The sequence below is a fragment of the Leptonotus elevatus genome, chromosome 3 (assembly GCF_054856555.1).
Source record: "Leptonotus elevatus isolate MCC_2025b chromosome 3, RoL_Lele_1.0, whole genome shotgun sequence".
In the NCBI taxonomy this organism is placed as follows: domain Eukaryota; kingdom Metazoa; phylum Chordata; class Actinopteri; order Syngnathiformes; family Syngnathidae; genus Leptonotus; species Leptonotus elevatus.
In genome coordinates this window covers 6,705,689-6,732,302 of record NC_141241.1, presented here as the reverse complement: position 1 = coordinate 6,732,302, position 26,614 = coordinate 6,705,689, and the positions used below count along the sequence as shown (strand labels likewise).

Below are 26,614 nucleotides of genomic sequence, written 5' to 3'. Positions count from 1 at the left end.
CAAACAACTACAAGCTTGCAAAAATTGTATTTGGACCATAGATAGGTAAATTCATCAATATATACATGTATATATATGCATATATCAGGGTCACACTGAGGGTATGATAAAACATATATATATATATATATATATATATATATATATATATATATATATATATATATATATATATATATATATATATATATATATATATAAAAAACTTCATACAGATAACTGTTAAATGTGGTCGCATTCACAGTGCATATGATAGAAACAGCTCTTGATGCAAGTGACAGCAGCCAGACAGACAAACTGGCATGCTGCCATTTAATACAGTGGCACATTAATAAACAATCCCTACAATAAAGCAGCTTGCTGATAATGCGATGGTTGCCAAACTTTACATATCGTAGATAACTGGAAATGTGTGCAGGTGTTTTTACTCTTTTGATGGAGGTAGATAATTGTGTGAGTAACTAAGTTTAACAAACAAAATTGCCTGTGCTAATGATGAATCCAAGTTCAACGCTACCACCTGGATAACTGCTACAATTCCGTCTTTGAGCGGTTGATGTTGTTCATCTGGAAGTCAGCTTAAGACAGTGATTTATGCCTGAGGTTTCATACAGAGTAGCCTCATTACACACAGCCATTTTGAGAATCAGCAGATAATTACAGTATACATCATAGACCTCATGGGGCCCACATGATTCAGTCCACTCCACCGACTTCCAGTATTATATCTAGGGCACATGGCCCAAGAAATGCAACAACAAAAAATGGATGCTATAATTGTTTGTGACATTAAGTGCTCAGAATTTAACAGGATTTATTTTAGAAAATTCATTAAACAATTGTGAATTTGCATTTCTAATTGCTCTGCCGTGACAAGTTGCTATACTTAAAGATGATCCTGCTAATGGATTATGTTAATTCCGCTCAGGTTGTAAAAGAGTTCTGCTCCTTTGAGAACTGTATAATAGTTTTAAATTAAATGATTACTTCTATGTTTTTAAGTATTTTGTTATGATTGTGTTTACTTTATATTATACCCCTGTGGAACATAATAATTGTTGTATGTATTTAAAAAATTACTAACCATACTATTATTCTCTAACTTTTATTTTCTAATCTTTATTAAAGGGAACATTAACACGTGCCCGAACTGAACTGAACCCTGAATATCTGGACCTACGTCCTCGAGCTGAGCTCAACCCTGAATATTGGACCCCTTGCACACCCTTAGTGAGTACAAATTGTCCCATTTGTCATTAATCATCATGCATTCATTCATCTCATTAAATTTGATACATCAAATCCAATAGTAAGGGAATATTGCTTGTTAAATTGAACTGACTTGTTTCAAATCTAGTAAAATGCTTACCACTCATTGAAATCATTCAAGCATGCTTAGTCTTGATAATGAGCTGTGTGTTCCCTAATTCTTTCCCATACCAAGTATTCTTCACTCATTGGAAATCGTCTTACACTGTAGTTACAACATCATTAGGTTCATTTCCTATCGTAATGAAAATGTGCCTGCTATTTTTACTTGAGTAATAAGTACTAGTCTCATTAACTCCATACTTGGAAAACACAGCGTGTGATAGTTACAGTATCTGGGGGTTGGAGGAGATTGCTTGTGTTGTTGCACATACACACAGGAGAATCTTGGATGTGAGTTTCTCTAAATTTGCCATTATCAATACAGTGCATAAACAAAGGGAAGGTTCCTTGCGAGCAACGCCTCTTATCATATTCTCTTTCCATTATGAACTCTATCGTCATCTTAATTTGCCTCTGTGATCCTCTTTTCAACTTTTATTTTGTGGATGTATATCTCCACAGTATACCCACCTGACCATTGATTGCCCATTGTGATGATCCAGAGAAACTATTATTATACATGGTAAACACAACACCCACAGATAACATGTGAGCATATGTAGAAGGTCCGCAAGGATAATGGAGAAGCACAGACAGACAGCAACATAATGATGTCTACAGGGTCCATATTAACCAGTATTCTGTCTACTTTTGATGCGTACACACCATGTGCCAACACAGTAGCAGTATATTGCATACACCACTATCAGCCTTTGTGTAAAATAAATAATTCAGACGGAATTATTCAATGCTTTATTTACAAGTATTACTTTAAAGGGAAACCTGTTTCATATCAAGGTTTTGCTCAAGGTTTTGGTTAAATGTTGTCAAGATAATCTTAAACAGAAAATCAGAATTCTCAGACTTAATTAATTAATTAATCTTAGGATATTGTGCAAAAGCGGCTAGCTAGATAGCTAGCTAGAATGGAGGCGGCTGGGACAGTCTAAGACGTTTACTGTAAAAAAAGCTTCACTTTTCTAAATGTCTGAAAACTACAACCAATCATCACCACAATTCATGTGCACATCTCTACTCATGAGAAAAAAAGATTAGCATCGATAAAACCCAAAAGATTGGGGCAATCGATTTGTACTTTCAGAGGTTTAAGTAGACATTAGTAGAGATGGTCGCACAGTCACTCCGATATTTTGGATTTTATTTTCCTCGTGGACTCTCACTATAGGGAAAAAGCTTAACGTCCATAAGTACAAAATGTTGGGGTGATCGTTTTGAAGTGGGTGTGTGTCGAGATGGTCACATGAATTTTAGTCTTAAAAAGTATCAAAATAATCGACCCAATAGTTTGGAATTTAAATACGTTGAACCTTTTTCTTATAAAGGCATTCACAATAGAGAAAAGTCTTAAAGTCCATGAAATCCCAAATATCGGGGCGATCGTTTTGATATTTTCAGAGTGGCCATATGCATGAGTAAGAGGTACACACATTTTGGTGTCAATTGGTTTTAGACATTAGGCGACATTGAGCTTTTTTATATTAAGCATTTTAGACTGCACACAGATTCTACATTTGTCTACGGTACGACAAAGTCAAGTAAGGGAAGTAACCCATTTAAAATTAATGCAAATGCACATGTAGCCACACAAATAAAGACAGGGTAGATGCATGTATTTGAAAACACCAAATGTGTTGCTTTGTTTTCCAGAGTATTATCTTGCCACATACTTACTGTATATTCTCATTAGTTGTACACACATTAAAATTTTATCACCTGTGCTCTTGTGGGTGGAATATCAACATGGGGGATGGCTCACAAGGCAGCAGTACACATCCATTGTAAACATCGAGAATGGAAGTCTCACCTCTCCAAACTCCCAATAGGCTGGGTACAAGCCCTCAGGTACCGTCTTGTGCTGCACTGATTAGACCGTAGTGGCTCCAGTCAGCACAAGAGGTCAAACGACTGCACATCTATAGAATTCACCAGCAATATCCCCGGTCTGCTATGATATTTTATCCTTCTGTGGTTGTGAGCACAAGATGTGTTTTTGATTTAAGACTTCCGGTTATTCTTCCATAACAAAATCCTCCTAAGGCCATATTTATTTGTGAAATGCAACTTCCAGTATACAGTACTGGGAAAACAGCAAAAGAAGGATATGCCCATTTGTTCATATTCCACATTTGAATGTCGAGAAATTGCGGTCTTCGCAGATTGTTAAGTTTATTCTCTACCAACACACACATCTGATTACTGCAACAGCTAGTACTAGTACTCTGTTCGTAAAAACAGCTGTATATTCAGGCTTTATAATATGAACATGTGTATTTAATGTGCTACCAGATGTAACGCAACACAACGTGCATTTTTATATCCAGTTTTGTAAAAGGAGAAAGTTTGTTCTGTTTTTGCTCCGTAGCATCTTTTTGTCTGCCTACTTTCTCTTTTTGTCTTAGTCTGCATACTTTCTCCACTTTCCTTCTCTTTGGAGAACACACATCAAAAATCTTTATTAGACAACAACAGCAGCAGCAGGAGCAACATCTTCAAATACCTCGTTCTATTTATTGTCCACAAAGTTGCACATGCATAGACTGTTTGGTCTCTGTACAGCAAGTGTCGAGAATTCGGTCCATATTGCTGCCAGTACAGTTTGTAAGTTGGATTTGTTTTCAGATCCCGATTTCATCTCGCCAAGGCAGACCTTTGTCGCCAATTCTGTTCATACCCTTTTAGGACAGAATTTCAAGGTACAGCCAAAGCCTCACTATTATGTCTGTTCTTTTTATGGATTACGTGGTTCTGTTGGCTTCATCAAACCGCAATCTTCACCTCTCGCTGGTGCAATCTGTAGCTGAGTGTGAAGAGGTTGGGATGAGAATGAGCATGTCCAAATCTGAGGCCATAATACTCAGTGAGTAAATGGTTGGAATGCCCACTGTGGGCCAGGAATACGATCCTGCAATAGTGGAGAAGTTCAAGTATCATGGGGTCCTGTTCACAAGTGAGACAAGAATGGGATGGTAGATCAACAGGTGGAATGATAAAGGATCTGTAAAGATGCAGACTCTACAGTATATACATCTGTTGCAGTCAAGAAGGTACTGAGTGGAAAGGCAAAGCTCTTAATGTATCTATTGATCTATGTTCCCACCTTCACCTATGCTCATGAGATGTGGTTTGTAATCGAACAAGAACAAGACCACGGATATAAGCGGTAGTAAAAAAAAATAGTAAAAGACCTCTTGTGAAAGTACCTGTGTTTATACCTGAAGTCTATTTCAACCAACCGGTGATATGATACTGTACTTTCCAATTTAAATTTATGTGTCCCAAAAGCTTAGTAAGTCAATACTTGTCAGACTTGTTCCTCAAGTTTCTTGTCTGATATCATTCTGGAGTGGTGCCATTTTCTTACTGGATCTCAAAGGACTGAGGTACACACGTTCTCCCTGCTTTCTTCCTGCCCAAAAGGAAATGATGACTCTCATTATTGCCTCCAAGCAAGATGGCCACAGTGCCCCTACACTGCTGCACTATTAAGTTACCCAACATCTTTATTGTATTGGGGTTCGATAAGTTCCTTTTCCTTTGTCATTGCCAGTACATTAGGGAGTTGTTGTATGAGGGAGGGGGTCAGCATAGTGGTGACAGACAATGTAAAACAAAAACACAGCTGGTGTAAAATATTCAATTTTGGAAAACTGTTAAGCACAGCCTTGGCAGCCACTTATGAACCTTATCAGGGATGAATGGAGTGAATGAAGATAATGTGAACAAGTGACAGCGAATTTAACAAATTGCATTCTTAATAAGACAGAAAAATACATACAATAATTCAAATCACCTTGTCTAATAATCTCAACTCAATGTATAGAGCACTTTAAAAAAAAAAAACACAGCTGACACAAAGTGCTTGCACAAAAACCTAAATGATATTAATAATAATAACCGTGTTACAACAGTGTTATACCGATATTATATTATTATTGTGATAAGTAACTAAATCATTACATTTAAAAACATAAAACCAGTCTACGACATTGAGACACACCTGCAGCGACTCCACTGTTTCTTGAAACTAAACTGTCACAGTCCTTATGTTGGCCGCCTGCTGTTCCACTAGTGGCCTGTTGGTGGTTTCAAGGTTTCAAGTTGTAGCCGCATTCCCCAGAGCAAAGAGAAAAGAAAGAGCCGTATGCTCCCTTCACATTGGCATTTGGCATACACTGTAGGAGGTCTATTCCCTCGTGTCACAGTCTACATGTGTGAAGTTGTTAGTAGATGAGAGAGAGAGGAACATGAATGAAACCTCCACTGACCAGTATGAGGGCACCGGAATGCTGTAATTGTAATCTCAAAATCACAGCATGCATAACGTTACTCATGCCGGCTGCAGCTGATGGTATAAACAAAAAAAAAATCACTTTTCTAACAGCTGTTAGTTGGTGTTTTGGTGAGTAAGCTGACATTCCTCATCATGATCAATGGCAAGGTTCAACTATCCTGTGCCATTCAGTCCTCTCCACTACTTGACTTCCCTTTAGCGGCCCTTCTCTATTTCACCTCTTGGATGTATTTGTCCATGTTGGAGGCGAAAAAAGCAGTAGTGCCTTGCAGTTTTAGGTGAAGCAAATGGGATTCAGTTTGAGAGTGTCAATATTATCCGACAAAACATAAGTAAAATACAACAAAGGGTGAAGAAATAAAAGAAAATGTGAGATGGAGCTGTTGTTACGCCCGCAAGTGACTCCCCTTTGGCTACCGTAAAATGTCTCATTGGATTATTGTTTATCATTGTATAGTCCCCCATTTGAGTCAAGGTTCTTACTACATTGTAGGGGTGCACCAATCACACTTTTTTTTAAGCCTGACCTGCCGATCTAGATTTTTGCCGATCCCAATTTTTTTCCCCTCATAACCAACTGCATAAATCTTTAATATTCCAATAAACAAAACAAAAAAAGTAAAACACTGAGCACTACCTGTCAAACAATGTTAACCATGTTTAAACTGCACATTAAGTAATTCCCTCTAATATAAATTAAAGTTTTAGAGCAAACTACTAAAGATCCTTAGTCTAAAAAAAATTGCAGCAGTATTTTGCTTCTCCAACTGAAGAAAATCTCAAGGTATGATGTAAATGATAAAACAATCTACAGTACACATAACTTAACCAACCAATGAAATGAAGTGTCCTGAGTTTTGTTTCCCTGTAGTGCAAAACGGCAAATTTTCAGTTAGCAGCAGTGTGAGACCCCGACATTTCTTTGCAGTGTACAAGTTGCGGCGTTCGAATTGTTTGTCTACCCACTGCATAGTAAGACTAAACATCGACATTAAACTCACGTCAGAAATCCAGATGTCTGTTGTAAAGCTGAGTGTCTGCATCGGATCCTAGCAGGCTGTGTGTGTGGCTCCAAACATTTTAAAACTCCGGCGGCAATGCAACGTCTGACAAGTATTTCCGACTTGGCAAATCATATCGTGGGCTGAAAAGTGCTACATCAGGTCTCTGAATCCATGGTCCTCCACGACTGAACTCCGTTATTTTACTTGTGGTAAGTTTACTCTTTTCGCTGCTCATAAGCGCCAACAGCGGTCCATTGTCTGGCTCCTTGCTCGCGCTAGCTTTAGCTAAGTTAGCCTTAGCTTGGTTGCTAAACGCTACATACTCAGTTGTGCTGAATACCTTGCGTGCAGTCCCAAGAATATAGATTATATTTTGACAATTCAAAATACATAGACCAAAGTTCATGTCCAGATTATTAATTAAAACAAATTGTATGCTACTGAGTCCCTCTGACTGGGTTAAAATATTTGCTGATAAAGTTGAAGGTGGCATTAGGTTGTATAACGTGTAACCAAGAATAATTAAAGCATCCTGTTTTTGTTCTTTAAAATATCATATTCGTCATTGTTCACAGTACATACAGATGGATAAATAATCAAGTCATTAAAATCAGTTTGGTGCCCAAAATCAGACAATAATAGCATCCAGGGACTACAGTAGAAGCCACAATATAGTTGCTATTTCTGTGTAGTCTGAACAAAACATTTCCCTTGCATGTTTTAATCAAAACACATCGGCGTGTGCCCAACTCTAAATTGTTCTTTGCAAAACAATATGCCTTCCTTCACTATGTGATTTTTCTTCTATGCATCATATGAACTTCTTTTTTTTTTTGATAAGCAGCAGCCCTTGTGCAGATATTGTATTTGCTGCCACAAATTGCGCTGTGTTCGCATTGCCAACCGAGGCTTTCTATAAACCGTCGGCATGCAGCAATGATCCTAGAGCTTCAGTAAACACACACACAAACCAATTTGCTCATTATGTGTTAGACTGATAGTTGGTTGATCTTCATTCAGCTTCACATGACTTTCAATCACTTCAATCGCCATTTCAGAGACTAAGTCAAAGATTCTAAGACTGCAGCAAACTGTTGCCTAAACAGATATTCTTGTATGCACTGTCCCAATTCATTATCCATAGTTTGCCAAGTGTCATTGCAGAATCAAGGACCAGTACAATTTCCAATTAAAGCCATCTTTGAAATTGTCAAGTCCATTCTTGTGTACAGACTGATGCATGCAGTAACTTTACAATTGAATCTCAATCTGTGAATGTTCATGTAAAACCAAATGAACAAAAGTATCAGGACACAAACAATTTTGAGTCTTATTTAAGTGGCTTCAATTAGTTAAGAAAAGCTTACAAAAATACTACCCAGAATAATAAATGAACAAACAGACAGCCCTCTACAATCCAAAAGTCAATGCAATGGTGAAAACTGGGTTCAGCTGCAGTGGATTTGTATGACACACTACTTTCTCTTCTTAATGTTTGACTTTCTCTGAAGGTCAGTTTGGCCATTAGCTCGATCAGCCTATTACTGCATGCCCCGTCTCTCCACTACAATTCTTCTCACTTCTCCCACCCATGACCTAAACAAGGAGGTTATGGGTCTAAATTTATCTTGAGAGGTAAGATGCCAACTTGGTAACTAATTGCTGATCACATTTACTTCACCGGTTGGAGACATCTGTCAAAATAACATGCACCCATTTGTCCTCTACCCCCTCATGTGTCTTTCTTCTTTTTATCCTCAACTTGATCCTCCCGTCCTCGTTTTATTAACAACAGGGCTGGTGGCTCGTGATAACTGGTCACTCCTCCAGGCGTTGAAAAGCAAGGACACTCTATTATCCTTGCTAGATGGATGAGGTGAAATATTGCCTGCAAGTGGCGGCGCTCTCTGCAAGAACTCCTACAGACTTAAAACCCCTTTGTCTCTGACAAGGAGGAAAAATTAGTGACAGTGCCAGGTTTCTGGATAGGGAGGTGCTTCTTTGAATACAAGATGGGGAGGAAAAGTATGTCAGGAAATCCAGAAAATGCACATTATTGTTTGGCGTTCATGAAAAACTGCTGCATTGCTGTTGATACGTACTGTTTTAAATCCTTAATTCCCTTCCCTCCCTACACTTCCCAAGTGGTACATATGTATGAAAAAAAGGAGACAAAGAATGTTAGTCTCTGGAGTATAAAGTATTGCGTCTTAAAAAAGAGCAAGTTTAATGTGTTGGTTTTCCTATACACCTCTTATCGCCTTTTTGCCATTTCTATTTTATGGCAAACAACACACCACAAAATGTGCGAGCTTGTTTGATGTATATCTGAGCACTTTGTATTGGAAATAAAGCTATGAGTCATAACGATTTTTAGGCCAATGCACCTTGGAATATCACCCCAGACTGGATTAGCTATACTTGGTTAACGTCAGAGAAATGTTAACTTACAGTCTCATCATCCATATGAAAGTTGAGGTAAGGGCACGAACATTTTTACCAGATAAAAATGCACAAAACGCCTCTCGCTGTTCAAATTCAACAGGGAAACGGTGAGTAATTCTGCGAGAACATAATTAATTGCAGCATCCATTCGTCTGTTAGGTTTGTGTGTTTCCCCCGCCATCTGCGCTTATTGGTTTTGTCCTGCCTAAACAACGCCTCATTGGTCCCACCTAAAAAAGGTCGGCTGCAAACATATCAGCGGGAGCGGTACAAGATGTATTCTCCGGAGTTTGTGATCTCACAAATACTGCGAGAATTAATCTTGCTGGAAAGGTTAGGGTTTGCCGAATGTGCATAGAATACTGCTGGGGTTCAGTAACTCCACCAAAATTAAGAAACACTTCGGAAGTGTTTCAAGTCTAGCTAATTAATATCCAAGGGAAGTTCCCTTGGATGTTAGCTAGACTTATCATGTTTATACCCCTGGTTATTTAAAATTTTTATATATTACGAGCTAGTAAAGTTGTTTGTGACATGTTCAATTCTAGTTAATATGGAGGGAAACATTTTGGGTTGTAACACTTACATTGCTGTGGTAATGACAGGAAGTAGTTCTGATTACAAGCCTGTTTAATGCCGTAATTTTATGGTGAGAAACATCATAGCTTTAATTGATTCTGTTGCTTTGTTTACAATATTATCATGCTGCAAATAGTCACACGCTCACCTTGTGTCATGCTTGTAAGCAGAAAGTTTGTAATTTGTCTTACGCGCGCGCGCGCACACACACACACACACACACAAACACTCGCCAAAGTGTTTGTTGATTCTTAGTTCTCGTAGAGTTGCAATCTGAATATAAAGCAGGATCACAAACACACAGCGACACAAACACAGAACTGTGCCTGTAACCAAAAGAAGCAATTTCATATTACGCCGATGCCAATCCTCATGTTGACACTTCTCAGTTGTTTGCTGCACACATGGAAACTTCAATTGTTCTTCAGGGGGCAAAGGCATTTCACAAATAGATCTTCAAACACTGGTGAAAATATCAAACAAACAATACCTTCCAGATAAATTAAATGAAATATTTTTTAAAGACTTGTAATCTGTGCAGTCTTATCTTGCTGTATTAAAATAAAATTTACCATGCCTGAAGTCCATTGCTGGCCCATTATAAAAAAGTTGCCATGTGCACGTGAGTATGGAAGAAGGTATGGAGAGAATAATGTGAAACAATGCGCTCAGTTACTGTCATTGCCCCACCAACTGACAGTCAAATCACTTGCAACTATTTCTGTTTCACTCAATTACTTATTTATGAATCTAAAAGCCAACACATTTGAGGCCATTACGCTTTTTAAGATGTTTTAGGTTCTCACTAGTTCTGGATATACAATATTACTGTTAAATAATTCCTGATGGGAAAAGGCTTGAGAGGTGAACAATTTGAATAAAACATTTTAATAATGGCCTTCTACCATAACTAAGAACATATTTTATCAGATGCAATGGAAAAAGATCAAATTCAAGTTCATGTTTGAAGGCACTCTTTTGAAGAGGCCACATAGAAAGATGATCATTTAAATAGTCATAATAATAACAGTAACACCACAACACATTTCTAAAACATTCTTGTTTGGACCTTATGGACAAAATATTTCCACATTTTCGAATGTACTCAATGTGCAACTAAATAAGTATCCCTCGAAGAAGAATGTACATATAAAAAGTCCATCCGACACCTCATTAATGTTCAACTCTGAAGTTTATTGGTACCTCAAGGACTTATTAAACTAAATGTTCATCATCCATGCATTTTATTTGAATCAAGGACCACTCAGTGTGGCATCTTCTTGTTATGTTGTTGCTGTAGAAGGTTATTAAAAAGCGAGGCATGTTTAGTCATTTGTTATCCTTGGCATTGTAATTAACTTGTTGGCTTCGGGCAAGGCCTACAGGTTGTCTGTGCAGTTCAGTTTGATAGGCTTGCCATAACTAGATCTACATACCTCATTATCATAAAGGGTGCTGAAGATGGATGAATATAGGAGAGACTTAGACATGAAGCGTTGGGTGGAATTTTTTTCACTGTGTATTCAGATTTTTTTAATGGGTCAGGTGACAACTTTAACATACTCGTGTGAGCATGATTTCACAATTAATTTAATAATAATTATGCGTCCCAAGTGTGTAAAAATTTATACCTACCATATTTGTATCGGCACGATTATATTCAAAATTTTGCTTTGTCTGCATAATACATTTCAGCAACCAGCCAAGAGCAAAATTAATCTTGGCACAGCTGCTTTGCTCCCTAAATGGGCTTCCGAAGTTGCAGAAAAGTACAAATGAAAAGTGCAAGGCAACATTTGGTATGCAACTGTTTCAAAATAAAATAAAGTCAAGATAATGGATGGATGGATGGAAGAATATTCTAATTCCACCGTCCCTATGAAACAAAGTGGAAAGTGAACGGAATGATGATCACCCGGCTGGCATAATAAAAAAGTCAAGGCAGCTTTATTTGTATAACACAGTTCATACACAAGGTAACTCAATGAGCATCGCATAATTAAAAGTACAACATTTAAAAGCATTTACAAACGGTGATATGCCACAAAACCTCCAATCATGTTGTCATGCTAACGCCGTGTTACATATCTGGGCCTGTTTATTTGAACACAAAGAAGATATATTTGCATGAAGCCGTGACAATTATGTTGTATGAATGGTAGCAGCTAGACAGACAGGTTTATATTCCCTTCTGCCATGGAATACCATGTAATAGTTCTGCCTTTCACTATATGTCACTGACATAGATACATAAAGAGATTTAAAAATATATATATATATATATATTTATTATGATTAATTCATACTTTTTCAAATTATGTGAAGTCGGATAATGTCCCATGGTATCATTGATAAACTCTTACGGCACACCAGCACGCTGGTTGAGAATCACTGCCCTTATAAACGTAATCACATTAGACTGTTGCAATGAATTTCACTACATGGCAGCTGCTGGACCCAGCCGGGGTTCAATTAATTTAGCCCCACTAGTTTACTGTCTACATGAAAAAAGTAGTGCTCAAATGTATCCGGCCATTATAGATTTTTTCTTCTCTTGTTTGCACAGGCAGATTTATAAGTGGCTGACAAGAGAGAGTTAAACACATAAAGCAAACAGCATTTATCCTCATTCTCCCAATTATTCCATACTAAAGGCCCATGCTATTTTTCTGCTGATTTTTATTTTTTTTTTTAGCTCAAGCTTTGGTTCTTGACACACATACCCCCTGGGCTTCCTGTAAGAGAAGGCTTGATTTGGCTAATTGGTACCAAAGCTGTTAATTGGGACAGTGGAAAGAAGAAATGGAGAATCTCAAGATACACTCTAGGGAAATATGTTTGTTCAACCTCATTTCCTACCTTTACACATTGTTTATTTTTGTTCGATTCAGCCTGAATGAAGACGTTACATTGTTGTCCTAACAAAAAGCCCCATAGAGAAAAGCATTACAAAAACAAATATATTGGCTTAAAGTAATGCACATGAATTAATTTGATGTCTCAGTGCCTCATTGGAAATGTAGTTAAATGTTATATGTGTATCTCAACCATTTGTTAATTGTTGACAAATGCCTGTAATTTGCATTGTTTGATTGCACAGATATATAGTAAAAATCACAAAACCAAGCCCCCTTTAACTGTAATACCATCAAACCAGAGTCACATAAGCAACCAATGTAACTTTTCAGAAGATACTATTTGGAGGAAAAGTACTCAATGACTGCCCTCAGATTATCTGCAAGTTTTTTGTTTTCTTTTAATTTCAAAATTCATAAAGAGCCACAAACTTCCTGCTGCTGAGCAAAATCCTCATGCTATGAACCCCGGAAAATGCATGTATCAAGTGTGTGACCATCATCAAACCCTTTCCAGAGACAAAATATGTGTGCCCAGGCAACAGCTGTTAAAGCAGCTTTTGATGTGTTGCCCAGCACAGAAAACCCAATGGAGCTCAAATCTGGATACTAACAAAAAATCTTGACATGCATGACAAGGCCACGAGAATCCAGTTGTGCAGTCAGTTATGACTCTGAGTATCTTTTTTCCCCAGGTTTTTTCAGATGACCTGGCTTGCCAAAATGTAATCAGTTTTTGGATATTAAAAGCCTATTTTGAAATTGAATACTAATAAACATATATATTCTTAAATGGGTATAGAGCCCTAAAGTTCCGGTGTTGACAAGTTGTAATACTCAAAGATTCATTTGGAACATCTTCCATTGAAAATCCCACCAGGAGGCAAAAAATAACATATTGTAGACATTTGGTTGACGCTTACTTTCAAATAAAATCATCAGTGTCTATTTGAGTCCATATATTTATCAAATTAAAGCTGAATTATCAACTAGGCAGCAAACCAAAAAATGCCATCTGCTTCTGTGTTACGTCATTTTATCCCCTGTAGAGCTTGCAGTCATATTTCAGTCAGTCAGTTCATGCAGGATGAAACATTCAAGTTGTAGTTTTTTTCAGAATTTTTTCTTGACTTTGCTACGGGGGTCAGATAGCTCAATAAATCTGGTTGGCAAGTGATGGCAGTTATGATGTTTATTTTGAATTACCAATATGTTTTAAAAAAATGGTTTTAATGGTACAAGATCACTGTTCAAATTCTAATGTTTTGTAGCTTTATAGTCTGTAATTCATAAAGAGTTTGTGGAGGACAGACGTTGTATTTGTGCAATACTGCAGGTGTTTGAAACAGGACAAAATGTCTAAAGGATAATATCAAAAATTATAGTAGATGAATATGATTATTGTGAAGTTGATTATTTATTTTTAGAGATTTTGACTCGTCATTTCAACTTCCATTTGTGTTGTCCTTTTGGCCTTTACACAGAGATGTTATTGGATGAAATGAATTTGCATTGGCAAACAAGCTTACAAGCTGAATAACACTCATTAGGCCATCATGAGAGCATCCAAATACAATCAGCTCTCAAGTTCAGTAATGAAAAATGGAGTGTAGAAAAAAAATATGAGGGAAATTGGAGATTTAATATATAAATCAATGATATAATTTTTTTTTTTAAATCTCCTGGGGTCAGCCTCTGTAGACTTAGAGGTCTATGAAGGCATCATTAACTGGCTTTATCAGCATATTGACCCCAAATCCAGTACCTGTGGGGCCGGACTGTAGTGGTTCAGGCATAAGCGTATGAGTCTTGGTTGGATGAAATAAGACTTTGAAGTGGATTTTCTATTTGAACGATACTTCAGGGATTTTGAGTCATGCCCTTTTTTGTCTTTGAGGCTCTACAGTTGTGTGGGTAGAGAGAGTTACTGAATCGATTGTAAAAATACTGTTGTTGCCGTTTTTTGTTTTTTTCAGCTAGGCTATTGGACTACACATTCCATGGTAGTATCAAACACATTGTTGAGACAACAAGCAGGTTACTTTTCATTATTATTTCACTGGAAAATGTGCCCCTAGTTAATATTAGCTAGCACCAGGATTAACACATCACATTGAGATGAATAAATGTGATATACTATGTCCATCCAGCCGGGGCAGGCGGGTTACAACGTAGACTGGTTGGTAGTTATTCACAGACCAAATATAGTAAATCATCTGTCCACATTCAAATGAACACCTACTGACAATTTATAGCAGTGGTTCATAACCTGGGTTTGATCGAACCCCAGGGGTTCAGTGAGTCAGTCTCAGGGGTCAAGACCGACTCAAATGATTTGTGATGATACTTCCATCTTTGGCTGCAGGTGATTAAGGCTACATTGCTTGGCCTATCTGTGCTGCAGGGAATTTGGTGCGCTCAGGAGTTGACTTGTGTCTGTTGTAATGGTGTGTGTCGTGTGATTTCTTTATTATTGTAAGCACTTCATACTATGTCAAGCAAAAAAGAAAGAAAGTAGTAGACGAATATGTGTAATATAAATTCACATGTATAACAGAATGTATGGTGTTCCTTAGGGTTCAATTCTCGGGCCTCTGCTGTTTTCATTGTATGTGTTTCCGCTATGTTCCATCTTAGAAAAATAGTGATGGTTGTTTTAAATTGCTCTATAAATATAGAATTGAGTGATAGGAGTCATTGTCCTAACTGGATGATTTGCAATGCCAAGTTGAGCAATTCTAGTCCAGCACAACTAGCGATCGAGCACAACTAGAGGACCACTTCCTTAAGCTGCATGGAGACGGGGAATACAAGAACACAACACTTTCTGAATTCAAGGTGAAGAGAGCCAGATTCATTAAAAAAGCGACTCTCACTGTTCTTTTTGTTCACCAGTAAACCTTATAGCTATGTCTTAAATTTCAAGAAAAAATAAATAAACAAACCCATTTTATTTTTCAACAAAGAAAGACATGGCAAATGGAAATAGGAAGCTGGTGGAGTTCAAGAACCACTGATTTATAGCCTTCAATCAACCTAAAATGAAGGATAAAATGTTTTAGAAATTTTGGAGGAAACCCAAGGGAACGCCAACACAAGCACAGGGAGAACATGCAAAAAGGAAGGCCCCAGCCCATATTAGAATCCAGATTATCACAACTATCAGGCAGACACACTGTAGAAGTAGTAAACATAAAAAACTTTTAATTTGAATTTGCTCATTTTTGTGGAGTGTGGACAGCCAGTAGAGCAGGCTTTAGAATAATAAAAATATTTCAATCACATTATAGCTACCGTGTCCGAAGACAACAATGCATTTTCCCCTGTGTTTAAGAATGCTAGCAAGCCTGCCATTGTGCTATTCTGATCTACCATTGTCTTTCTGTTTTATGTGTAGTTGTTCTGAAAATTGAATCTGTAAATACTTTTCAAGATGATTATTTCACTATAAATGAAAAAAAAGAAAATACGATATGGATTGTCCTAATCCCAGTATATGTTGTCATGACCTACTTTAGTTATGAAATGTATGTTACAATGTTAATCCTTGAACATAATGAAGGAGCCCATTCAGCATCATTGACCCATTTCAAGAAAAAAAAGCCTTTTGTTTTGAAATGGCGTGTAAGCCATGCTATCAGACACATGGTGTATGCTCAAACAAATTTGCAGTACTATATATGTACAATAGCATTTTTAGAATGCTCTTATTAATTACATTCTCCCAGTGCAGAAGCAGCAAAGAAAGACACATTTTAGACATCTGTCACTAAGAAGCTTTCTTTAGGCTTGAATCTGTACTTTTATAATACTGTTTGTTGGTAGGAATGCTGTCTTTCAAATAATCTAGTAGAATGACTTTGAGTGTCTTTGTTTCATGAAGTATCCTGTAGAATTGTCAAGGGGGAGAATATCAAATGTGTTTTCTAACAACCCTTGGATCATTTCATATTGGCAGTTGTAACCTTGAGCAGTCAAAACTGATAAATCCCCACAGACGGCATTCTGATTGGATTAAGAACTTATTCTGCAATACTTCCAGGGCACTGTATAAAAGGTTCAACGGACGGCAGGGTGTATTTCATAAGGCAAAATGTTATTCACAACTCAAAATAAATTATGCTCAGCAACACTTGGACGATGTCGGTGCAACACATTGTCCGACCTTCAAAACAAAAGCATTGCAGTAACTGGATCATTTAGTGCATAGGTGTCAAACTCCAGTCCTGGAGGGCCCGAGTCCTGCAGGTTTTGGATGTTTCCGTTCTCCAACACAGCTGATATATAATCAGCTCATCAGCAAGCTCTGCATAAGCCTGATAACGATCCTGCTGATTGGAATCAGCTTGTGTTGGAAGAGGGAAACTTCCAAAACCTGCAGGACTGCGGCCCTCGAGGACCGGAGTTTGACACCTATGCTTTAGTGTGTTGCGCTACTGAATACAGTGGTCAAGAATACATTTTGTTGTCAAGCTAGAAGTTACCAGCGTCCATCGATAAATCATTTTTTCTGTCTTAGCTGCAGCTCAGAGAAAACCTCCAGCTTTGCTACAACATTGAACAAGATACACTGAATAGAGAATGATGATGATGATGATGAAAATGAAGAATGTAAAATCATGGGATGTTATTTTCACCATAAAAAACAATTCTTTATGTTTTATATACATTTAACAATAGCATAATAGTTATGTATTTTGAAAACTTGAGTCTCAATATGTGAAATTTCACTTGTGTGTTGCATATTCACTTATTACACACCCTATTGCCTGTGCTGATATCTGATTGTTACTCTGCTGATGGCTCTAGCAGATGATTCTTCCTTTTTTTTTCTTCTCCCACCTTTGATTAGTCTTCTTGGCAGTTTTGACACCTACCGCTGTTCTGCAGCACTCAATTATGAAACTTTTTAAAAATAAGCGTTTTGATCTTAGATATGGCACCTATTAGGGCTTGTCTCTGACAGTAACTCACTTGCTGTGAAAAAGGGGAAAAAAGATAAAGCAAGTATAATGGAAGGATTTGTGCAAAAAGAAGAAAAAGATAAAACAAGTACAATGGAAGGATTTGATTAGTTATGGCAAGATATTTTTAAAGTGTCTCTCTGTAAGCAACTGAATGACCTATTTGATTGACTCTCATTAATGCAGGGAGGAGAGTTTGATTGTTGAAAAGAAAACAGCAGAATGGGAACAGTAGAAGCAATACATTTGAGTTTGGCTGCTACATATGTATGAACATTTCATGCGATATACAGTTTGAGCGGAATAAGGGGAAACCATGTGAAAGACCTTTGCAACATTAAACATTGTGCAGAGGTTGTCCTCTGAATGAAATTTTTACATTTAAAATGCAGTTACTATGTTTGTCTTTTCAGCATGCATTCCTAAAATCTTGGTGGGGAAAAACACAGGAAACAATTTCCCCCCTCTCTCCTTTCCCAGTGTTGCTTGTTTAATCTTATATTCAAGGTGAAGCAGACTGCTGCAGCCTGCTCACTTGATTTCCCTTTTTTCTTGATTATGTGAATTGCTTTGTGTTGAATATATTTCATGGCTGAATGGGTTTGCCTAAGACAGACAAGTTGCTTCAAAGTCCTCAAAATCCTCTACCAATGTTTTACTTATTAGCTTTATGACTACAGGAAAGGCCATTTCACAGCAGATTTAATATGTATAATTTGAGGCCCTGATTGGCCATAAGTGATGAATAACTAAATTATGTATTTTTTATATGAAAAGCAGAACAGGCATTTTTCTGGTTCACAGGCAATATAGGGCTTTTTGAAAATTATTATTGGACCATGGTATATTCTAAAAAAAACTAACATTTTATACAGGCTGCATTACATCTCATGCTTGTCTGCCTTGTACATCTTACTATCTTATAGTGGGTATATCGTTGCTGCGACAAGGCAGGAACAATATTTCAAAGAGAAGTAGTGGGAAGTGGTGTCACCAGCGTGAAGCATAAGAGAGTAAGAGAATGTTCGAGGTGCGGTGGGAAAAAGATAATCATTTAATTTAAAAAAGACGGGTCACTGTTTGAAATGCAAGCTTGCAGTAATAAAGACCATAGTGTTCAAAGACAAAGTGAAAACAAACATAAGCATGCGTTTCGAGGACAGCAGATGATTGGAAGGTCGCAAGCTCAATTTATATTTTGCTGTGCCAACAACAACAACAACAAAACACACATTCACAAATGGTAAATGTATACTTCCAATTTTTACACCAACACATCATTATGATTTTGTTCTGGAAATGGTAAATTATAAATAATGAGAACTTAATGTACAGTTGTGGTTGATAAACAGTTTTTTTTTTTGTGGCTGAAGAATAGATTGTGGTATACAAATTCACTGTACCATACTTGATATTTTTGTTGGGTAATTTCATTGTAATTTTTGTTATGATTTGTGTCTATCATGCTTAGGTTTGTTGTATTGCTTGCACCTGTACTCGTCATCCTGTTCCCTTGTCATCCAATCATCTCCCCCAGCCACTTGTGTCTTGTCCAGGTGCCTCTCGTTGTCTCGTCATTTGGCTTGTATTTAGTTTCCTGGTTTCATTCAGTCTTTGTTGGATCATTGTCGCTGTCACCACTCTCGTGTTTTGTTGTTATTAGAGTTTTGCCCAGTTCCCCTGTTAGTGTTTTTGTTAAAAAAAATTGTGTTCAGTATTACATGCATCCCTGCCTTTGGGTCCTCCACCCCTTTGTGACAGTTGTCTTTCTTTAATGGCGGTCTACCAACATTTTGTACACATGTGAATATAGTAGAGCTCGAACTCACGCCCCAAATCCTGATTCGCTATTTGTGTTAACAGCAGTTAATGACAATACACATCCAGCTGTCCAACAAATGAAAAATCTAATTTGATGAAAATGGCAAATGGAGGGCACTTATGTAAGGCTTTATCTGTTACAGTTTGCGTGGGATTGAGGACACAAATGAAGGAGGAACTCAAAAACAAAATGTATTTAATTTCCAAAAGAGCCAAAACAAACAAGATACTTGTGGTCTCAAAACACTAAACTAATAAATGTAAAAAATAAAAAAGTATTCCAAAACAAACAAACATTAGGTAAGACTCAAAAATCAAACCAGACTACTGACAAACCAACACCGACAATGATCCGACAAGGACAGAAAGAAAGCAGGAAACGTAAATACAAACAATTGACAAGACGCAAGTGGTTGAGGGAACTGTTTGGATGACACAAGGGACCGGGTTGACAAGCACAGGGGGACACAATACAATTTAACGAGAGAAACATATGACAACAGACATATAATCAAAACCAACATTTTCAAAACCCTGAACATGAGATTAACTCCATCATAGAGTGCCCAAAGCATTTTACAAAGTTTGGCATTCACTCATTTTAAAACGTATCTATTTACCGGGAGAGTATGAGGTTAGAAACGGCTTCTGCCAGAAAAGTTTTTTTTTTTTTGTATAAAACAGCTTACTTTAACAAGGATCCCGTAGGTTAGGAGCCTCTCTCTAAATGTTTTGAGATTAAATGTGGTGATGTATTGATGTATTCATGGTTTAGACTACAATTATAATCACTTTTTAGGTGACCAATGCTTACTTCTCTGAGAATAGTTGGGGTCCACTTTACTCCGGAGGCAGCTACAGCCTTTTGCTGTAGGAACTGCTTAAATCTGCCATTGCTTGATGCACAGGCTGCGTAAACAGCACATGGAAACAATAGATAATAGAAGCAAAATTTGCCATTTCAGTATTCAAGCAACAAAACAGAAATATATGATAACTGCTGACTATAGGCTGGGTATACAGGACACCGGTCAGAGTGAAAATTACACTACACATTATTTCCTGGTATATTGCATTATTTATGGGCCTAACAATAGTCAGTACATTCCCACAGCTGCACCAAGATAACAAAATGTCCAAGGTATGTAGATTATAATTTATTTATTTACGTATTCGTACAGCATTAGGCGCACATTTGACACCTGGGCATTCTTATCATTTTTACACAAAACCAATGTGTGATTCTGCTTGTTTGCTAGTTCAATTTAAATAATACAATACAGTAGTAGGAGTAGTAGTAGTAGTGTAGCTTGTTTTTGAGTAAAAAAATTATGATTGTATATCATGAAAAAAAAAAGTGCCTTACAGCAAGTGAAGACTAGAGCAAGGAGGCATGCCAAGAAAACAGCTAAAACAAGCAGCATCTTGTGATGAGGAGTCGGAGTTACCTTACTCGGAGAGGAAAACGCAGGGGATAAACCACCCTGAGCAGCTCTAAACAGGAGTGAAACAAAATGCAGTTCACCAGACAGCAGTATACAAGGGGATGCTCTTTTGTCTTTCTGGTGTGGACATTGAGCTGAAAAAGGTGGCCTTATTGCAGATGGAATCCAGGTGCACGCGGCTCCTCTCTCCGCTAGCAGCCAAAAATGCAAAAACACTGGCGGCATCTTCAGATAGTCAAATCCTTCCCCAATCCTGGTCCTCGAGGGCCGGAGTCCTGTAGGCTTTAGATATTTCTTTCCTCCAACACATCTGATTTATATAATCAGCTCATCAGCAAGTTCTGCAGAAGCCTGATAATGATTCTTGATCTTGAGAATCATTTATTTTCTGATTCATCTTGCTTACATAGAAAAGGACAGGAAAGATCCTAAGCAAAGACCATTTGCTCAGAATGAAACAATAAAGACAAGCGCTACTCACAAAAAGGTATTTGGGTGACATTTCAGGATGAACCTAAAATGCACTAGACCCTTGACAGGTGAACTAATTTGGACCTTCTGTAAGTTTTGAATGCACATGCACGTTCAACTGTTAAGTGTTTCAGAACTTGCTGTTCTCTAATAAGCAGCTGAGGCAAAATTAACAACAGCTGAGCATCTGCCATCAAAGTTTTAGAGGAGCTTAAAGTAAGTTCACCTGTCAAGGTTATAGTGCATTTTATCTAAGTGTGTTCTAGTGTTGTCATTTCTGTTTAGCACTCTTATGTCCGACTGTTAGTAAACGCAACGCAGGTCTCGCGGGAGAGGAGGGACGTTACGTGCGGGTTGGTTGCGTGTATTTGTTCTAGGCTTTTCTGCTAACCCCCGTGAGTTGTATTTATATTTTCCGGCGTGGGCTACGGCCAACAGTAGTGTTTGTTGATTTAAATAAAAGGGCGACATCTCAACCAATGTTTGCTGGTGGCTTTCTTGCAAGACGTTACACTATTATTGCACGGAAAGAGGGCGAGTCAACATTACTCAATGAACACATTTCCTCTGTAACATCGCCAGACCAACTTTTTTCAGCTCACTCCCACTTACTGGTGCTTTTTTACTAAAATCCATCTGAATCTGTTTGTGTTTCTAGTAACTAGAACTGTTGGCTGTCTCCTTACCTGTCGGCTTTGCTTCAAGTTGTATCGCGCAGTGATGTGATAACAAGTATTTCCTTAAATTGGATGTGGAGTTTTTAGCGGTCGACAGTGTTTTTGAGCCAGCGTAAAATTTGCAACGCATTGAGAGGTTTTTGTCATCTTTCAAAAATTCAAAGTAATGGCAAATGCACCCGTTTGTGGAGCTCCTCCTCCTTGTTTACGTCGTAGTGTCTATTGCAGGGGTCCCCAACTAAATTGGCAAGAGGTCCACTAACCCGATCAGCCCAATTGTCGGGGTCAAAAATTCATTTTCTTAAATAATTCAACTTATTTTTAGTGTATTGTTCAAATATTCCGTTCATTAATTTATTTTTTGTGCAAATATTCAATTGTTAAATCTTTCAAAGAAGGGTCTCCATCACTAGTTATGAATGCAACAATTTTCACATTATTTCCTTTCTCTTTCAGCATTTCTTTTATGGCCAAATATATGTCCTCTCCTCTTGTATGTGTTTTCAAAGCTGTGATACCCAAAATGTCCTCAATAAATGTTTTAGTTTCCTTGTGATAGAATCTGACATACACCAAAAGCTGAGGATTGTCACTTACATCAGTTGATTGAAGATTCATCCGCAGCTATCGCAGTGCACCGGGCACTTTGATGGTGCTGCCAGGGTGCACACAAACCCTCCGAGAGCAGCGCTGCTCGTTGTTGTCGTTTTTTCTCGTTCTTGGGTTGCTCTCCTTTCTCTTCAAACAGCGTGTCTGCCATTGCTTCCAAACATTCCTCGACCATTCCTGAGTCAATAAAAGGATAGGATAGTAAAAGAAGAGTAAAAGGATTCTGTTGCGCCCAAAATCCATTCCACACGTAGTGAGCACTCGTAAGCAGATAAACGGGGCTCGTAGCCCTCGATGCCGGTAAATTTAAAGCATACGCCTCGGTCCATTCACTTTTCAGTGTCTACTTTTCTGACTTTCGACAACGCTATACTTCATCACGTTTGTCGTGAGAATGTGTGTACCCCGAAAAACAAAACAAATTGCGATCTTACCGGACCCCGGCTCAGGCGTAGCTGCCCTCGCGCGCGCCTAATCAAAAATCATCTATCGGTAAAACTGACTATATTTCCCACCCAGTACATATTGTTGGAGGTCCGCATGAAAAGGTATCTCGGTCCGGAGTTTGACCGCGGTCCGCCAGTTGGGGTCAATTGTTTTGGCCAGAGTCTGAGCGCTCACACATGTTGTTACACGTGACCCGGCGTTGCGTCTTCCGCTGAGAAAACGTGATATGCAATGTGACGTCACTCCCAAATGCAAGAGAAACATTTTCTCCTCGAAATTCTCTTCAAAATAGACAACAAAATGCTGCATTCTACATACATTATGAGGTAAAAAAAAAATTGTAACGCACAGCCACTTAGGAAAGTAATTTTAATCAGATTACTGGTTTGGAAAAATGAACGCGTTAGATTGCTCGTTATTGAAAGAAAGTAATCAGATTACAATAACACGTTACTTAGTAACGCGCTAGTGACAACACTGTATATAATATAGACTACTGTAAGTAATTTATAATCACAATACTGTCCAGAAGTAGATTTCAAAGCTTACTCATATGAACTCATGTTTGGAATATTACCAAACATTGATGAATAAGTCAACATGTTTTTTGTTGTTGTTTTTTCCCGTTTCCATTCAGAACTATTAAAGGTACTACACATTGCGCTGGAGCAATTTAATCCAAATTAAATGTTTTCCCTCAAGAAATGACCTGTCACATCAAATATATGTTTATATACTTCTATTCCCGCAATTACATTTAATTCAGTCATGTAATCACTGCCTGGATTATGTTCTCCACAAACTGGATTTTTCAGATTGATGTCTATAGATTTATGGACTTGGCTGTTGCCACAGGGAGGTGGTCTGAGTTAAAGAATCATTGCAATTTCCACTGGACGTATTTCCCATGAGTCATTGCAGCTTGACGGGTCAAGCATGACTTCTACTTGCGTGCTGTATAGAAGATTCCGGGAAATTGACAATCCAATTTTGAAAAGGCAGTTCTGGACAAACCCACCGGAAACAACTTCTCCCATTAACAGGAGTGCTTAAAATGCTTGTGTGTGTGTTTCTGTTTAAAGTACTATGTTGCTTGTTTCTTCTTTTGATTTGTAACTCAAAATAACAGAATCAAAAGCTGGCAGGATATTTGCCAAAAAAGAAGATGAATAAATAAAATAGCAGCTAAACTTGATGACATTTTATTAACGGGTTTAGGGACTTACTGACAACTACTGTAAGTGAATGAATCATCTCAATATGTAATAATTTTGATGTTTTATGCTTTAAGGCAGTATTGACCTTTACTCACTGCCAAGACTGTCATCTTTACCTGATCTGGAACAAGTGCTGCCGTTTGCAATTTTACAAAATATGCCTCCTCCTCTTTAGCACACATTTAAATAAATAAAAAAACCTCTGAAGTGCCTTTTCAGTGTTTTCATTTCACAATTATATGCACCGTATAGCTCTGAATAAGGAATATTCACACACAAATGCTGTAGTAACATATACAGACTGATAATATAGCAACAGTCACAGGTATATATTCTTCCTAATCTGTGAAAAATTATATTAACAGAGGCAGGCACTTGCGTCATTGGCGGTTGCTAGCCTTTGGACGAGTGCTTCCGCATTTCTAGCGAGTGCTTTATGATGCAAAGCCTCGAAAAATTACACGGACTGAGAAGAACCGTCTGTACTGACCCGGATCGACGGACGTTAACCTGCTTCCGTCGGTGTTCAGGCTCATAAAGCACTCACCGAAAATGTGAAAGCACTCGCCCAAAGGTGAGCATCCATCAATGATGGGCCGACATAACGTCAACATAAAGTGTATATTAAAGTTCAATCACTACTTTCTTTTTCTACTCTTTTTTGTTTTGATTTTTGTTTTATCTACATAAGTGGTAACCTCCATGCATGCACTGCACCACACTACCCTTAAGAGGCCAAGGCACACACAGCATGAATTTATTTTTATATAATTATTTTATTGCTATTATTTTAATGTTTTATTTTACTTGGTACGAATTTATGTCTTGGTTGTTGTTATAAGTTATATTGAAAGTTGAGTTTTTGTAGTTAAAGGTGGGGTCTTTAGTTTTGTCCGTTTGTGTTTGTAAACACAACCGTTTGTGTTTGTAAACAACCAAATCAAAACTGACTCCTCCCATGGCTCAATCACCACTCTTCTTGTCAACATTGCGCCTGCCTTCAGCGACCCCCCCCCCCCTCACTATGTGATTGGCTGGAGGGGTAAACATAGACTTTCCGCCCACAAACGTCCCTCTAATGGCAAAACACAACAAAATGGCAAAATACAGGCTGGGGTGGTGGTGGATGATGACAAAATCACCACCACATATTAACAGACGCCCAGAGGTGATGATTGAGAAGGATTACATGTGTATACATCCAGTGTTTAAGAAGTGTTTATTTCTGAGTGAAAACGAAAGACCTCACCTTTAAATAAATACAAAGCCACGGATGAAAGTATAGTAGTGTTTTTAATCATGATTTCATTATCAGTCAAAATAATTATGATTATTATCCCCCCCCCATAATCGCAGAGCCTTATTATCTTGATCGCTAGATCTTTTTAATGAGGCCTTGTTCCCAAGTTCCCTATAGGCGTTCCCTCTGTAGAATGCAATCTCCTTGCTAAGGGTTGGCTGTTCTGCTCTGCTGCCTCTATACATTTTGTAACCGTAATCAAAACTGACAAATTCACATTCTTAAAGGGGAAAACAATCTACTACTTATGATTTTATATGTGTATCCCATTCATGTTCTTAGCCCTGTTGCAGTGTTAGTCTTTTACATTCTTTTTATGTGCTGAAACTTAGTTTCCTTGTTTGTTTCTTTGTTCAACTTCCTTCTCTCTGTGTACTTGCTACATGCCTGATGGATGCAGCTCTAATAACCACTGAAGGATGCTCTCAGCTTTTTTATCTTCCCCTTGACTTATATATACCACTGGGAGCTGTAAGGGCTACCATGTGAGGATCAAATGCAATAAAGTATTCTTAGAGAGTTTGTATTTCCCAACATTTTCAGTGAGAAGGAACAGTATGTAGGGAAAAGGGGGTCATGATAAATTGGCCTTGTATTCCTTGTGAATCACTCAAGCCTTTGAAGCGCTTCGTAGTTTTGTATTATTGTTTGTTGCCTTCGAACCGCAATGTGCACTGACTTTAAATAAATAAATAAAATGACAGTAGCATCAACATGTTAAGAGACAGCAATTGTCATTTCAACACTGGTCATTTGCAACTACGCAGTAGGGTATCCCTTTGTTGCGGGTTTCATCTGATCACTCAAAGTCTTCAGTATTTTCAAAGTCATGTAAATATATTCCAACATCTAATGTTTTTGCCTATTCTGTTTTCCATAACTGCATGTAGCTGTAAAAGCTTTGTATATCCATCCATTTGTTTTTCTGGAACACTGAAATAATATTTGTCTTTCATTATGTGCTTCGCAGCTTTAAATGGAAAAACAAAGTCTACAAAAAGTTGCTTGTTGACATTACATTTTGGCAAATTTACTTATTTTTCTTTTCTAAAAAGAGCTCAGTATTGTTCATTCGGTAATGTCATCATCATTGCTCT

At 37.8% G+C, this 26,614-nt stretch overlaps 1 protein-coding gene across 4 annotated transcripts in view; it reads left to right on the top strand.

Moving 5' to 3' along the window:
• Window positions 1–26,614, top strand: part of pcdh9 (protocadherin 9) — a 155,201-nt gene that overhangs the window by 44,730 nt on the left and 83,857 nt on the right. For 2 of the 4 annotated variants that reach the window (XM_086071522.1, XM_086071520.1), the window contains exon 3: window positions 1,129–1,230. The exons of the other annotated variants lie outside the window; for them this stretch is intronic. In XM_086071522.1, coding sequence (XP_085927648.1) covers window positions 1,129–1,230 — 102 coding nt within the window. The remainder of the gene's footprint in view (window positions 1–1,128; window positions 1,231–26,614) is intronic. 4 annotated transcript variants of the gene reach the window in all.